This window comes from Acanthisitta chloris, unplaced genomic scaffold (assembly GCF_000695815.1).
Source record: "Acanthisitta chloris isolate BGI_N310 unplaced genomic scaffold, ASM69581v1 scaffold13596, whole genome shotgun sequence".
Classification (NCBI taxonomy): Eukaryota; Metazoa; Chordata; class Aves; order Passeriformes; family Acanthisittidae; genus Acanthisitta; species Acanthisitta chloris.
This window is the reverse complement of record NW_008677699.1, coordinates 9,955-27,287: the sequence shown is the minus strand read 5'-3', so window position 1 is coordinate 27,287 and position 17,333 is coordinate 9,955. Positions and strand designations below refer to the sequence as shown.

The 17,333-nt window shown below is 35.6% G+C and overlaps 1 protein-coding gene across 1 annotated transcript; it reads right to left on the bottom strand.

The window, feature by feature from the left end:
• Positions 1–6,739: 6,739 nt before the first annotated feature.
• LOC103804031 (cadherin-18-like) lies at positions 6,740–15,069 on the bottom strand (the record flags this gene model as incomplete). Its single annotated transcript, XM_009076618.1, has 4 exons — positions 15,001–15,069; positions 14,586–14,880; positions 8,478–8,597; positions 6,740–6,788 (listed from the first exon to the last, which is right to left on the bottom strand). Coding segments are annotated over exons 1-4 (533 nt in total), but the record flags the coding sequence as incomplete, so codon positions are not given.
• Between the last annotated feature and the right edge of the window lie 2,264 nt (positions 15,070–17,333).

The following is a 17,333-nucleotide window of genomic DNA, read 5'->3' as shown; positions in this document are numbered from 1 at the left end:
AAAGTTAAATGCATTTTATCTCACATGTAATTTCCATGCTTTGCTTGGGTGGATTAGCCTTCCTTGTTTAAAAACAGAGAACTTTAATTAGTAGTTCATATATCCCTTATGTAAAGTTCAAAGACACAGAGATAAACACCTGTACATAAAAGTAATCCTATTCTGGAAAAATGGAAATTTTTAAGTCACTTGCAAATGTGATGCTTTTCTCACGCGAAGAAGGAGAAAGAGAGGGCGCTTGAAGTGATGGTGTTTGTCTTCCAAAGACACTGTTATGAGTGATGCTTTTTTGGGGGATGGCTGAATAGCTGTCAGCCCATGGGAAGTAGTAAATTAATTCCTTGTGTTGCTTTGCTTGTGTACACAGCTTTTACCTTCCCTATTAAAATGTCTTTATCTCAATCTATCACTTTTCTCACTTTTCTCACTCCTATCTCTCCCCCATATTACTGTGTACAGAGTAAGTAGCTGTGTGGGGCTGAGCAATCTACTGGGGTTAGCCCACAATAAGCAGTCATTATGTTTTAAGTGCAAAAATATGTCTATTTACAGATGAAAGGTTAAATATATACTTTTTTTTTTTTAAAGCATGTCTATCAACAAAGGAATGCAGTTACGACATTACAGTACTCCTGGTTAGAAAGCCAAGACGATATTACAATCTGGGAACTTGGCAATTGCCAATTAGTGGTAAGAGAAGACTGTGGATTTTGAAAATTTTTTTAATTGCTTTTTTTTTATTTTAGCATAACTTGTGGCTGGACAGAATGGAGATTGTCCATAGTAGTTGTTCACAACAGCAGATGTCAAAAGAATAACAAACACAGAAACAAACAAGAGCTCAACAATTAAGGAAGAGTTTCTTTCCTATTTCTGAAATAGGGAAGAGGAAAAACAAGGTTGGAACAACAGGCAATTTTTTTGCCCTAGCTTTTCTGCCTCCTATCCCTGTCATTTTTATGTATATGATTGATGCTGGAAGAGATAGAGTTGGTAGGTAGCAAGGAAAGAAAGTACAGTTCCAGAACACCAGTCCAGATGAGCGATCAATCCATCTTGTGCTCCTCAAAGCCTGTTCCAGCAGCAGACTACAAAATTATCTGGGGGCAGATGGCAAACATTGTTTCATGATACATAGGAAGGACGGTGGCACAGAAAATATCAGTCACCATAAGAAACACTGAACTAGACTGCACAAAACATTTTGCCCCTTCTCTCTGTACACCTTTAAGTAGCAAAGGCCCTTCTGTGTGATTTTCACACTAGTGGAAAACAAGGCCTAAGCAACAAAGTTTTCAGTTGTACCAATGCCCTCATTAAGTCTTCAACTGTACCAAAACAGAGTCCTGGGAAAACTAAAAGAGCAGGAGATTGTGCTGCTTGTCTGATGGCCTGAGTTATTCTTTGAACAGCTCTTGGGAAAACTGTAACAGTATATCAGCTTTTTGAACACTGCAGAAAACTGTGTGAGAATTAAGTCCATTTTTCAGAGTTCTTCTTAACAGTGTGAAAACTACAGGCATAGGAAATCCAGTATTTACTTAAAATTGAAAGCAAAGGACATTACAATATTTACTCTTAGGTGGGAGTTGGCAGATGACACTCTCAAACAAGTGTTCATGGCAATATTTTTAGAGGAAGCACGTATTTCTGTTCCTACAGGAATGGAGGAGTGCATTGTACAGTACCTGGCAGAATTAGAAAAAAAAGGTAAGACTCTTTCAAATTTTGAGTTTGAATTTCTAGTGATTCTCTTGTCAACAAACTAGACTTTGCCAAAGGTCTACACTAGAGATGTAATCTCTTTTACAACATTTCAGAAATTCCTTGAGGGAAATTAAACCTACAAAAACCTGAATATGGAACACAGTTCTTAGAAATACAAGATAAAATTACAGTACCTATGCAAAAAAAAATTATTTTAATCCTACACACTCATAGCAAGATGCATAACTAAACTTTCAAACAGATTCTTCATTGTGACTTCACCTTGATACTGAGTAGAAATCAATCACATATAATTAAGCTGGAGTTTTCACTATAGCTATAAATAAGTGGTGTGCAATGCAAGCACAAGTGAAATTCAGAAGTTTCACCATATACATTTCCTTACTTAGCTCAAACAGAATGTCTCACTAGTAAAATTTTATGCTTGACAACACTTTCGGCGAAACAGTTTTTCCTAATATACAATCTAAACCTCCCATGGCACAACTTTGGAGCTATTTCCTCTTCTCCTATCACTTGCAACTTGTGAGAAGAGACAGACCTCCACCTCACTACAACCCCCTTTCAGGTAGTTGTAGAGAGCAGAAACATTTCCCCTGAGCCTTCTTTTCTCCAGGCTAAGCAACCTCAGCTCCCTCAGCTGCTCCTGATAAGACCCTTCCCCAGCTCTGCTGCCATTTGGACACGCAGTGTCCAGTAGCAGTTTAAAAGTCCATTTGCAAAAACTGTACTAGAGGAGTTTAAGTTTACTTTAAGACCACTACAGAAACCTGGGTGTTAGCTTTGATGTCTCTGTTGAGGAATTCAGGTGATGTCATAAGGTATTCCTTTAGAGCAAAGCATTCAGTTTATGTAACATACTGCTATAGACCTGTAGGGTCATTTGAATTATATTGGAGCCTCTTGGCATGCAGCAAAGGGACATTTAAACACAGGAATCTCCATTTTCACATTCACATAGCACTCTAATATGAACCAACCTGCAGATCAGCAGGGAATCCTTAACCCCAGTAAATATGTTTATTTTAAACAGATATTACTAAGTAAGATATTTCAACTAAAAAATGTATTAATTCTTAATAGAAAAAATAAGGATGCTTATTCAAGGAAGTGGCAGAGATTGATTTGTGAAATAATTTTCTTAAGTAATGTGATTCTCTATACATACAGAGACATATGGTCACGAAATACCTTATCATTATTTCAATTAGCACAGCACATTCTTATCTGGGACACTGTGACAGGATGTTCCACTAAAACATGCAAAGCTCTTCCTTTTTGCACTGGAAAGTCTATTCAGTTCTTCTTCACATCAATTTAAATTATTTTCTCTATAGTAAGGAAATGAGGTAGGCCTTAATCCATTAAATCAGTAATTAATACTTCACTATTAAAATAACTTTAATCTACTATATTCCATTAGTTAATTATATTTTTCAGTATGTGTTTATTTAGCAGTATTAAATCTGTGATGACTTGATAAACAATATATTCTTGTTTTGCAGAAGAATACACATGCAGCTTTAAAATTACACACATACTGCAACATCACAAAATCTGCCATTTCCATATGAACTGTGGCCAAGAACTTCTAGTAAAGGATAAGAATAGTGACAGACAAAAATCTTGAACTTCAGGGGTTGCTCATTTGGCATTTATGAGGCTAATCTCTATATTTGGAAGCATCTGTTCATCCATTGACAAATAATAAACATAATTATTTGTATTGTACTCTCAGTCAGGAATGAAACTAGATAATCAGTAAATAGGTCATTTCTTGTATGGATTCTTCAAGATATTGTTCATATTTCGTGAAGACAGAAAGCAGAAGGAGCCTGACACTCTTCCCACACTTCATGATTAGCCTGGACTAATTTGCAGTGACATCCTTTGGTAAGTAGGAATACATACTTCTTTACCATTTAATATCTTAAAGTAAAAAAAAAAATGAACAATCCTATATGATTAAGATCTTTGTAATATTACTGCTGCAACAGCAGAACATTATAAATACAAATAAATACAAACTTCTAAAGTTTTTTCACATTCAATTCAGTGACAAATGTGTTTCCCATCCCACCTTAAATTCAAACCTGCAACGAATGAAGGTTTTATCTCTTATAACAGTTAAAACAGAAGTTCTGATCTGAAAGGACAAATGCCCCACAGATTAATCCACTCTGTATATTTGGTTCCAAAAGACTGATGTATCTGAGAAGACCTGTGTGTAGCTAATGTACTTCAGATATGTTTTACCATGTAAGCAGTAGCATTGGACTATGGGTAAAAAAATATAATATGCTATATAAATTATTTACTCTGCTCTTTACTAAGAGCTTCACATGTTATTTTATCTTTACAGTGAGGTTAGTGATACTCTATAAGCAGCTCATGTTTTTCCCTGAATATTGTGGTTTAAAAAATCATATAATCCTATATACATAATCATTGCAAATATACCTAAGATCTAGACATTGACTTCTTCCCTCTCTTTCATCAGAATTATTAATACGTACTTATTTATTATTTCAGCAGAGTGTTTTGCTGCAATTGGGAGGAAAAACAAACAGGAACCAGTAGAGGTTATTGCAGGTAATTATTAATTACATAGCTAATCATTATTATGTCCTATAGTTAATTATAAAAAGTAATTAAGAAACACAAATTCAAAACACTTTCTAGAAAGCCATTCAAATTCAAAGAATTTTCAAAGTCTTAAAATTTTAGATTCATGGACAATAGTTCTGACATTTACAGCCAAAACAACATAGTTGCAGCAAATTTCTATGCACAGGTTACAATTTTTCATTCCCAAGGGAAAACAAAACACAGATCCTAGAGCCAATCAACTGATAAACTAGATTGTTGGTAGCCTGATAGAGATGAGATTGCTGTAGCTCCCTGTTTTTAATCTATGATTTAGAAGCAAAGTGAGGTCAAGTGGTGTTCCCATGAGCAGCACACACAGATGCAACACATACACACAACAGGTGACACACAGACAGAAACATTCAGCACTCAAACACAAATGACATGAACAGCTTTATCTTTCTCTTGCTAACCAGGAGGAAGGATGATTTGTAACTGGAAGTATAAGCACATACTCAACTTGCCTTAGACATTTGGTCTATCCAGTAGCCAGCACCTGGATCCTCAGACCTCACACTTGGTGCCATCCAGACACACAACTCTGTGGCCTGCAGCTCCCCTCCAGCTGCTGGTACAGAACCATTTTTAATCCTGGACATATTCACACATCCCTACTCACCCCAACACACTAATGATCCCCCCAGGGTCTTACAAACTGAGCATATCTAGTAATGGTACCTGAACCCCTTGGACCTCCAGTGCCCAATGACATGCCCACATACTTATGAGCTCCTAGTAGCTTGAGCAATCAGGCTATCCAGGTTATCAAGTTATTCAGGCTTCTGGCTCCCTGGTCTCCCCTTGCCTCACACACAGACATATGACTGCAAATAGGGCTCTCATTCAACCCACAGACCATACAGTTGCTCCAGACTGGTCTGAACCTCTTGGCCCCTCCAACAGCTAACTCATGAGCCCTCTGAACCCATATCTGGCCTGTGGTCACATGGATACCCCATACCCAAGCCATTCATCCAACTCACTGGCTATTCCATCCTGAGACTCTGTAGTGATCCCACACTGGCATATACACCCATGCAAATATGGACACAACCTGCATTTTCCACTTCACTGTCACCAGAGACACACAGACCCTTCTGACTCATGGTCCATCTCCAGATGCTGGCAAACAAACCTCTATGCACACATGCATACAAGAAACAGAGACCTTTTACTCAAGAAAATAGAAATGGAGCATAATAAAACAGAGGACAGGCTGTGCTGATGAAGGACAGGACATGACTAGACAACAGTGCTGAACACAGCCTATTTGCATGATTGGACCCTTTTATCCTCTTACCACTCTATTTTCCCTTGATTTTCCCTCCCTAATCCACCTCAATCCCTCCCTATTTCTGCCTATGGCACTTCCTCTAAATATCCAAGGCTAAATCCACACAATCCAAGGAAGCTCTTCCCTGCATCCCATAATATGTTCTATAGCCCCATCAGCAATAGCTCTCTCAGCCTGAAGGATGATCAGGGCAGCACCTCCTTTTGACTACATGTGATAGGTTTCAGCCCTGACCCATGGGACTGAGGCTCTCCTGGGACAGCCCATAGAGGAGCCCAGGCTTGAGTCTGACTAGGACAGGGGGGTTACACCCCCTGCACTGCACCTCTGTCCCACTTTGGGTGTGTGGAGAAAAGCCTTTTACCAGATAAGTTAACAAAAATGTTCTTCTGCCAAGAAGTTTGTAATTTGGTGCTGGCCTTTTATTATATTTTAAATATATGAGCTCTAGAATCTTATTTAAAGTATTCTTAACTAAGCTTCTAAAAATCCGTAACTCTAAAGTCTTCAGATAGTAAGTTGTTTAAAACCACATATAGGTAGCACTAAGCTAGAAGTAGATGACTTCTTAAGCTGAGTATTCACACTAGAGATAAAAAGCTAATATCTGCTTCTGATAGCTCCAAGAATCTTTACTGACTGCCACACAAGACTCTTAAGCTTCACAAACATTACTTTCAGTCATGAATGTTGGGACCTTTCACTTTCCCTTTTTCCCTCTTCTGGTCCTTCTTTGTTGCGAAGGATGTTTGTGCATGTCAATGCAAATTCACCAGATAAAATATAATTCAGATGGAATTGAGCAATTGAGGTATTAGGAAAAAATAGGTCACAGAAATGCTCACAAATTCAAAAGAGTGATGTGTTTAGAAAATGAGTCTTAAATCAAAGTGATATTTCATAGTGAAAAACTATTCTTCAAGACTTTCCCATCATTTCCAATATTTTACTTTTTCCCATTATACCATGCCAAATTAAATTAACTGCTATCCCACAATTATAAAAAGACAAGTTATCAAACCAAAAGCCTTCTCCAGTTTTATTTTCACTGTTTCACCGTCCACTTACCTCATTTTGCCATTTTCATACACTAAGGTATCAGAATAATTTTCATATGCTAGACAAATATTAAAAAGACTTTAAGTTCATACAGTGTTATTGAATCCCTGTCAAAGCCTAAGGCTTGAGGAGTGAAAATACACTCACATCTGCTTGTCTTATACAAACAGTGGTATAACAATATTATTTCTTTTGTGGCATTGTGGTACAGACTTAATACTGAGAACACGCATTATGACTCTTCACTGACTGAACAGCAGCTCCAGACTACAAGTTCCACACCATTACAAATATAAAAAATGCAGGTCATTGCCTCAGAGTGCCAAAACAGATGTAGAAATACAAACCAAGGTTGTATTTCTAAGAAAACAAGGGCAGAGGGAGCTTGGGGACTATACCACTGATTTTCCATAATTCTTAGTTTTCAACACATACCCCAGAGCGGTTTTAGCCCTTGCCATGCAGTACTGTGCCAGAGTGTACTCACACATGGCTGGGTAAGAGGTGTGTCAGCAGTTTTTCTCAAAACACTGTATGTACAAACAGGCCTGCATCAGGCTTGTCTCCCAGCACCTTATGTAGCCTTCCGACATGTTCCTGTCAGGCTTTGCACTCTTAGGCCTTTCTAACATGAGCTCATAAATTTGTAGAACATTTTAGGCTGAGAGAAACCTACATCGGTGAATCATGGAGTTTAGTCTCCTAATCAGAGCAGGACTAACCTCAAAGCTGGCTGAGATGGCACAGACTCAATTCTCTTGTAATGAAGCAAGGGTGAACCTCCAAGTACCATAGAGATTAATGGACACAAGCAAAGAAACTTACATGCAAAAACATTAAAATGAAAACTATTTACACCATACTCACACTTCATTTCAGCACATTTAAAAAATCATTATTATTCCCTACAGTTAATTAGGGAAGAATGCACTGTTAAGTGTATTTCATTTTCCCCTCTGAGTATTAAAGCTTTGATATAGATAGGGAAAGCAGTTACAAAATTCAGATGAAAAAACATACTTTCTTAAATTATATTTCCTCATTATTAAGGACTGTAAATGCAGAATAAAAATACATAATCATATTAATATCTAGGATAATTCTCTTCATAAAATCCAAAACTAGCAACAACACCCATCCCCAAAAGAGATTTCTTCTCTTTAAAGAAATCAATTTGGATATATTATACATAACTTACATTTTGTGGAAAAGAGGAAAGGGTGATGCAGGGAGTTTCAGCATAAATATTTTAGTTCATTCTACTTCTTGAATCATAGAATAAATTTTCAGTTAAATGGCAATACTGTAGTTTTATAAATACAAGTATTATATTAATTTATTGTGGTATATGTGTTGAAGCACACATTCAACAATCCTCCCAAGCCTATCCTTCAGGCAAAACAAAGCATTTAAAATCACAATTTATTAGGCATACTTGAGTCACTTCCTAAACAGAGGCTTGAAAAGATGAAAGAGTGCTATTCCAGTCTGGCTGAATGGCTTACATCATGACATGATGCAGAATTAATTTTGTACACAGCAGGCTCATTTTAGTAGTCAGCAAAACACAGCAACTTCTAAATTTCATAGTGGCAAAGCAAGAAGCGGGATATAAAAGGAATAAAAAAAATTTTTTAAAAAAATAAATCCCACACACCTGCATTTTGTTCATTAGATTTCACCTACCAGACTTAATTAACTGCAACATATTACTCAAATCCCACTGAAAAAAATATAAAATACCCACCTGTTTTGGGGTCAACAGAGAAATATGGCTGTCCCTGAAGAATACTGTACACCACTCTGGCACTGTTTCCATATGTGGGGTCATCTGCATCTGTGGCTGTCACCTGTAGAACAGATGTACCTGTACATACAGGAAAATAAAATAAATTGGTAATAAATATAACTTGGTGATAAATATAAATATTTTTGAATGCATTTTTGAAACCCTACAGTTCTCACATTCTCCAGTTGAAGGATTAATAACATTATCTCTATAAGTTATTATTTTATCAGATTTTTAAGGCAAACTGATTATATTATTTTGAAAAAAGCTTTTTGTCATCATTTCTGTGTAAATTATTTACATACTTATAAATAGCAAGTATATAGCAAGCATATTTATCCATGTTCACATACACAGACCCCAAACTTGGATATTCTGAATGACTTGACTTTATGGACTTTGGGATTATCTTCATCCACAATACAATTTAATGTTGAAGTGCACATTTAAAAGAACTTGCATAAATGCCCTCATACTAATAAAAGATGCTAAGGGAATAAAAATTCTAGCTATTGGAAGGCATTAAAGATCTCAAAATGAAATAACTACTTGAACCTTGTCGGAATTCCAATGGTGGATTCAGCTTAGAGAGATAAGGAGTTCAAAAGAAAATTATTTTTATGCTAGTAATAAAAAACATTAGAAAAATAAAAGCACAGTTTCTAGCATGTCAATAAGTGGGATAAGTTATGAGCAACACTTCTTAGAAAATAAAATGCAAAAGTACTGCACAAATAGAATGGAGACAAGTGATTTTACATTTTACTGTATTTTACAAGACACTTAATGATAAATCTCTTTTTTGCTATCACTGCCAAACACTTTACATAAGAAATCAATAAATGAAAGACTGTAAGTTAATAAAGGTTCAGCCTTCATTCCACTTGTTTATCCTTCTACAGGCACAGCTTTCTACAGGCTCCTTTGCCTCAGCATTGAAATACCAGGATACTAATAACAGAGGAGGCTGCTCTCATGTAACTCTGCATCTGAAAGTGGCTTCTCAGCTAAATTAACGACTGAGGCGTCGCCTCCACTCTGGGGTGTTCAATTTCACATCTCAGTTGTGAGAAGAAATATGTTTTTGAATTGAAGCCCTTGATCTTCTCCACTTGTACTTTGATTTGCCGTGTGAAACAGTTTCAGAGCATGCTAACTAGACTTCTTTGCATGAAACTAAACCAGGCGATGTGCTTTAGCAGCACATCTGATTTATTCTGTCTGCTAATAGGCATGTAGTCTCAGAGGCCAGACAAGAGCTAATCTGAAATAAGATTTCCCAAAAATGAATGACGTGAACACTGGCTGCTCAGTTCCAAATGTTTAGCCTCCTAAATCAGTTTCCATTGCACAGAACTGTTTGCTAATGTGCAAACTCTCTCTGCACACTGGGAATAGAAGTACCTAAAACCACAGAGTTTCACTTCAGGTCCCGCAAAGCATGCACATCTTCACAGATTTGGTTTCTATTCATTCATTTGTGCCATGCTAACTTGGAGACCAAGAGTTGCTATTTTTATCTCTACAGGAGATTTAGTCAAATGTATGGCAAACATGCCTGCATGCGTAAACAGAGTGTCATATGGCCTTTGAAAAGCTCAAATGCATACAGCCTTATAGATAAATATAGTCACAAAGTAGATATAAGGATACCTTGATGAATTTGAATACTGTAATAAAATCAAGCTGGAGTTAGTTGTCTGTTCATAGCTATGCAGCCATTAATATCAAAACTGACTAAATTACTGTATTTGTGTTTACGTGGAAAGATAAACAAATGAATTAAAATTTGTAACTTTTTTTCTTAAAATGTTCTAAGAATCTATTCAGCTATATTTATTTGCTGTCTAAACTTAGAACAAGCGTTCCTGCAAACTACATCAGGTTACTTCAAAGAACAGACCATACATTTTCCCCTCTATTCCATAACTTAGTGAAATACTGTAATGCCAATAGCTTCTAACTTGAGGGGAATTTCTATGTTTCAGCCTTGTGGAATCATTAAAGGTTACTGATAGAAAATTTTATTTTATTTTTTAGTTGCATACAACAAAAACTTATCCATTTAATAGGTATAGTCAGTCACCAAACAGAGTCTGCTATCCAGAATGCTGGGCAACTTCTGTATCTTTTTAGCTATAGATTTTCCTGTTTCAGGAAAACAGTTACCAACAGGGTGAGTTCCCATTAGCACTTTTTCCCAGAATTCTAGAAAATCAACATAAGTTTTGAAATGGATGAACAGATTTCTGGCTATTTCAGAAGAAAATGCTAGAAATACTGAGATTTCATGGTTCTCATTCTTTGGAAACTTTTTTCTCTCACCTACTTATTATAAAAGGTAGGGGATAGAATCTGAGTACTTGTATTGCTCATTGATGTGGGACAAAAGAAACAGGACTTGAGAAAGCGATATCTCACATAAGCAGCTGACAGGTCATTTTAGCATGAATGAAATGCCATTGTACCTTAAAATTTGCCACAGTGATTTTCTAATACATTATTATCTCTCTCCCAAGAAAAAACTGATAATAGTAATTTAATATTGAATACTGGCAAAGTGCTCTCTTTCTACCTATAAGAATCACAAATTAAAACTCAACCCTCACCCCAACTCTCAAACCCGCATTTAATGGAATGTAGCACATCAGCTGCCTAACTTTTTCTCTATATTACACAAACATGTTTAGCATTTTATAAAACAGTCCCATACTGGTCTTTTGCCTAACTCTTGCCTGATTTGCTGAGCACCAAGGAAAGGCAGCTTGTGAAAGCTGCAGGTTAGAATGCCTTGCAAGAAAAAAAGAGGGTATCTTTAGCTTCTAACTACTGTTTTCAAAGTTAGGATCATTCAGCTCATCATCATGACAGAAAACCCATGATTCCAGATACATTTGTATCATTCAGATGCAGCATCATTTTTTTTTTTTTTTTGTTGAGCTATGTGTAATGAAGGATTTAAATAGAGAAGTATACAGTTCAGCTGCTTTGCTGTTCTTGATGCTAACAATTCTGAAGAAAATAATCTAATACAAGAGGTAAGGGTCTAATTTCCCTGGAGACCTCAGGAGAGCTATGAACATCAGACCCAGAGACCTTCTATTCTTTCTTCACTTACTTCCTGCGAGAGTGCCTGTCAAAAAAACCTGAAAACTTTGCTATGAAAGCATATTAGCACTGTAGTTAGGCAATAAAAAGGACTTTTTCCCCCAAAGTGGACTCTCTGCTTATTCAGAGTACAACTACCATTCCACATGGTTTCCCACTATGTTTTAGAGATTAGATATGGAGAATTCTATTTTCTTAGCTAATGCTTTATACAGTTGTAAAACATGTCTGTATGCTTTGAACACCACTCTGTAAGCCTTGCCTTTTTTGTTATAAAAAATAAGGATCATTTAATTTGGGAAAGCAAATTGTAGTTTTATTTTGAAATATCATTCTTTTGTTTTCTCTTTTTTAAAATATGTTTGCGATCAAAATTTTTTAACATATATCAAAGAAAAGTTGAAATACTTCAATTTGTCTCTCTGAAGACAAATTTTTAAAGTTTAATGAGGCAGTTCAATAAAACATATCTGTTGAGAAGGCAACTGTATGCACGACTTTCCATAATTTGCTGCACTGCTAAAATCTCAAATGGACCAATACTGAACAAAAATTAAAAGAAGTGAAAAGAAGGTGGGGTTTAATGAACCCAGGAATTTCCTGCCTAACTAAACTAATTCTTAGTACTGTCTTAAAACATCAACAGGTCAACAGAATGTGATTTAGTGTCACAACACAGGAAGTCAAATAGGCATTTCTCATAATAATCATATAATAATCTTTTACTGATAGAAAAATGTTCTTATTTCCTTGTAATTCACATAAAAATGGCTTTCATAAAACTTAAAACAGACCACAGAGTTCTCAATGAAACTGAGTTTTATACACTGTGGAATAAATAATTTCAGATATAAAGCTTGGTTCTTGAGCCAACTTTTAGGGAAAATGTTCAATGAAATCAAGGAATAGGTGTTTTCTTTCAGCTCTTTAAGCATAGTACATAATGTTCACTTTGTGCCACAGTCAACACTGTGATCTAATATTCCGCAAAAATTTTAACAAAACTTACCTACACTTTCTTGTCAGTGACCTAAAAAAAGAAAAGCCATAAAGGTCCTACAGCTTTCGCAACTAGATTAAGAAAAGTTCAAATAGCGGGAAAAATAGTGACTAACATATTGAGGAGACAAATAGGAACCTGCTGCTGAAACTTAACAGCATAATGGAGGTCAAAAAAATCCACCACTCCACATGAGGACTGCTGCAAAGAAACAGCAACATTGAAAGTTCTTTAAATAATCATGTGAAAACCAGAAGAATTTTGTAAGGAAGTGAAACATCCTTAAAAATTCATAAAATAATAGAAAAAAATTCAGTTATTAATAGATTCCACAGCTAAACATCAAAAACGTGCTAATTTCAAAACTATCAACAGTGGCATAGGTATCTCCATGATTTGACAGAAAAAATGCAGAAGCAGTAATAACCTTAGTCTTCCTGAAACTGCAGACAATAAAATGCTTTCAGTACACAATGAACACAAACAAATCAGTAAGAGAAAAAAGAAAACAGTGATAATAAATTTGTAATGAAAATATAATGTATAATACAACAGATTGTCTCCATGATGGGGCATGAAAACTCAGTTTTATTTACACAACACAAAAGCTCTGAGGAATATATATTTCAGTTGTTTAGGTCAGGTACAACCAGTAAAGCATTTAATTTATAAAATATCTGCATTAATGCTTTATTTTATCACTAAAACTTCATTGGTTTATCATAATCCACTCTGTTTTATAACCCAAAATGCCATCCCAGACTAACTATTCAAATTTTTCTTTGGAAAATAGTAATTTGTATTATGTAGTAGTTGTACAGCAATACCAGATTCAGAGTACTGCAGAATTGTGACAAACATCCATTTTGAGAGGATGGAAAAAACCCCAAAACTTTTATAAATACAATGTAAATAAAAAATAATTATATCAGCTACTTTTGACTTTGAGGATCACATTGATTTTCTTTTCACCATCTTTCCTCCTATGCAGAAAAGAAAAGGCTTCCACAGGACAGGGAAATAATCAGCTAAAATGGTCTCTTTTAAAGACAAAGGAAAGTGAAGAAAGAAAAAGACAGTTATGCATTTTTGGAGAGAGTCGATAAAGGAAATGAATTTCTCATTAAGACAGTCTATGGTGTAGAGACAACTAAGATAAAAGCTAGATGATACTGAAATGAGCTGTAACTCTAATAGTAAAGCTTTGTGCCACAGCGAATTATCAAAGACAGCTGACGAGGGTTTGTACAGACTCACAATATTTTAATGGAAGCTGTATACCCTCATTGCACTAATTCACACAATGGTGTATTGCTTTAATAGTCTTGGAGTCATGACTGCCCTTCTGTTGGCTATTCCTCTATTAGAGGAAAGTTATAAACCAATTTCAACACCAGAGAAGTATTAAATAAAGCAAACTGATCGCATAATGCAGCACCTCAAAAAATAAGAATACCTGAGTTACACAATGGGGAAAACCAAAGATCATTACTTTCTTAAACTTTGGTTCACTTTGTAAGAAACTTAGTAAAGATAAATAAACATCCATCTAAAATAATCTAAGAAAGTACTATTCCTTTGCATTTGTTTAATTCTGTGAATTCCAAAGACTGCTCATGCAGACGTAAGAGAATGCCATAAAGTATGCAGCTGAATGAGGAGATATAAAAACATCTTGTTTCTAGAATGCAAAGTACCATAACAGGAATGTTAAAACACTTAAGATTAAGAATGACTCTCGTCTTACAGTCAGCATATGTGTGTGTGTACTGTTTACTTAATATCAGTGTCCCATGTTATATATGAAGTTGCATTACATGTCTTCTTTGCATCTCTTCTCAGCTGTAATATCTCTAACATATCATCAATTATACGATGATCTGTTACAACTTTGAGAAACAGTATGTGGCACTTTTACTTGTTAAAAATTGATTGAATAGAACAGTTCATTTCCTTACCCATTTCAGACATCTCTGGCACCGTAACAATGTATGGTCCATCTGTAAATTTTGGTGCATTGTCGTTGATATCCTGCACTTTGATAATAAATTCAGATTCAGGCTCCAGTGGCTTGTTTGTCCGTCTATCAATAGCTTGGGCATGAAGCACATAGTGTGTCTTCTGCTCACGATCTAGGCTTTTGGTTGAATGGATGTCCCCAGTTGTGTCATCAATAATAAATATAGTCCCTGCCCCTTCTCCGGTGAGAATGTATTTGACTGATCCATCACCTTTGTCAGAATTGGAATGCAGCTGTAGAAAAGAAACACACAAAATCACATAAAATTAATAATTAAATTGCATTAAAGGTTTTTGCACACAAGATATTAAAACCATAATATTACTGTTAGCACCCTTCTACTTGGTTCTCACCCTTCTCATCTCTTGCCAGAACTCTTCATGTGCTCTTTCTGGAAACCAAATAATTTTGTTCAAGGTCATTTCTACCCAGCATAGTTCACTTCTTAACATGGGATTTCTTAGGCTCTACATCCATTCTAGAAAACTCCCCAAAGCCAAGAATATTCTAGTAAATGGAGTGGCTTGTATTTTATTTTGGCTTGGGTTTAGTCCTTCTAGTAGTTATTCTACAGCATTCATTGTTAGAAACCCTGATTTTAGCACTGAGCAGGACAGAGTTGTACCAAGGATTGTTTGCTTCAATGGTGGTGGTTCAGTTGCAGTACCTACAATATCTTTTGTGGACAACATCATTTACTCAAGGAAACTGCATAGAATGCCAGTGGCAGATGTCCATCCAGGGTTATTCGGTCCCATAACAAAGCACAACCATATTCTTTGGATTTTGTTTGTTTATTTTTAATTAGAAAATAATCTAATTTGCTTGTATTTGAATTATTTATAATTAAATAATGAAGTTTGGATGATACTTCCACCATTTTCATTGTTCATAACATACACTTTGTGCTATGAAATATACATTAAATATATTATACCCCTTCTTGAGTAGAATTAAGCTTATAATTAATGGGGGGGCAGGGAAGGGAAGGAAAAGCCACTAAGTACCCTGGTGTATGAAGAGATAACATGAAACAGCTACCCATTAAGTCTCACTGCTGCTAACCTGACTAATTTAAAGAACTGCTTGTTTGGATTAAAAACAAACATGTGTTCTATGAGAAGGAGGGATGATTTTTCTATCAACTGAGATGGCTCATGTTAGCTTTTTTCCTTTGAAACAACTTTCAGAACAGAACGTATTTATTGAGGAGCACAATGAGAACAAAGTGATAATGCAGAAATGAACAGCCTCAGGTATTTTGCAGTTACATTGTGATGTTAAAACACAAGAGAAACTTCATAATTTTAAGAAACATACTTATTCTTATCCTTATCCTACTGCTCTGACTATTTCTGAATACCTGCAATGTGGCATTACTAAGATGTGGCATTATACAGAACTTGAGCAAAACAGACGCAGAATGACAGATATTTTTAATTAGTGGAATCTGAGGTGTTAGTTTCCAGACTCCTTTTCATTTGCAGTTCAAAAACCATTCAGGCTTGGATAGAGAGAAAATAAGACTTGGAAGGTAGAAATCATCTTTTTTTCTGACTTAAAACATAAGACAAGGGGGTGCTGCTATTTTCTCACACTCTCCTTGTACCTTTTCTTCCAGGTCTTTGTCTTGCCTTTAAAACTATTTACTTTGCTATTTGTAAAGGAGCAAGCACACAGTGCTTTATGACACTTTTTATCTTGTGTATTAAACCCATGAAATTATGGTGTTGCACAATATTTATGTCTTGTATTGTAGGGAGGCCTGGGAAGGCGAAACCTAATAAATTTAAGATTGTCAGCTCATATAAATTTCAGTATAACTTCTGTAAATGCACCATATACTTATCTGAGCCACAAGATCTGAGTGAATAACCAAAACAAAACTGGGTCACCACTGTGGACACTTTTTTCTTTTTTTTTTTTTTTTTTTTGGTTTTGAAAATGGAAGAAAGAAAGAAGAAGAGAAAGGGTCTGTTTGTGTTTGCCTTTATGGGACAGCAGGACAGTCTTACACATTTCATTTATAGTAGTCATTGGCAAAATTGATCGCTTCTTATCCTCAGAATAACACTGTATTCTATCAACAAACGAGTAATTCATTCAGTGCAAAATGCCAGGGATCCAAGATTCCTATAAAGTCAAAATGTTCTTTGAAGCCATTTTTTTCCTAATAAAAAAGACTAGTAGGTATTCTGGTGTACTAACCTAGGTTTGCTGGTATTCTAATTTTTCAGAAACAGTCAGTACTGCTTTCTCTTCCCATAAGTTCCTTTAGTACTAAAATGAGTCCTAAGTGCTAGTGCAGGAATGACAGATTTGCTGTTTATGACACTCTAAGAAGCTGAAAACTATTTCAAATTGAAAAGATAGAAGAATCTCCATCCTACTTCTCTCTTTTTACCTCTACAGGTATATACGTAAAAGCATATTCAGGTATACCATAGAGAGATCCCACCAAAAATCACTGCATTCATAACTGGAATTATGAAGTATGAATCAGTTAAATTACCCAACAAGTTATATGCTAATCCTTCTAAACATCATGTTACCCAACAAACTTCTACTAAAAAATGCAGGCAGGAGTATCATTAGAAAAAAATTATCTCGATATTAGTAATCACCAAAAGCCTTCAATTTACAACTGTGTCTTTTACAGTGCATTTGTAAGGCAACAACTGCAAAC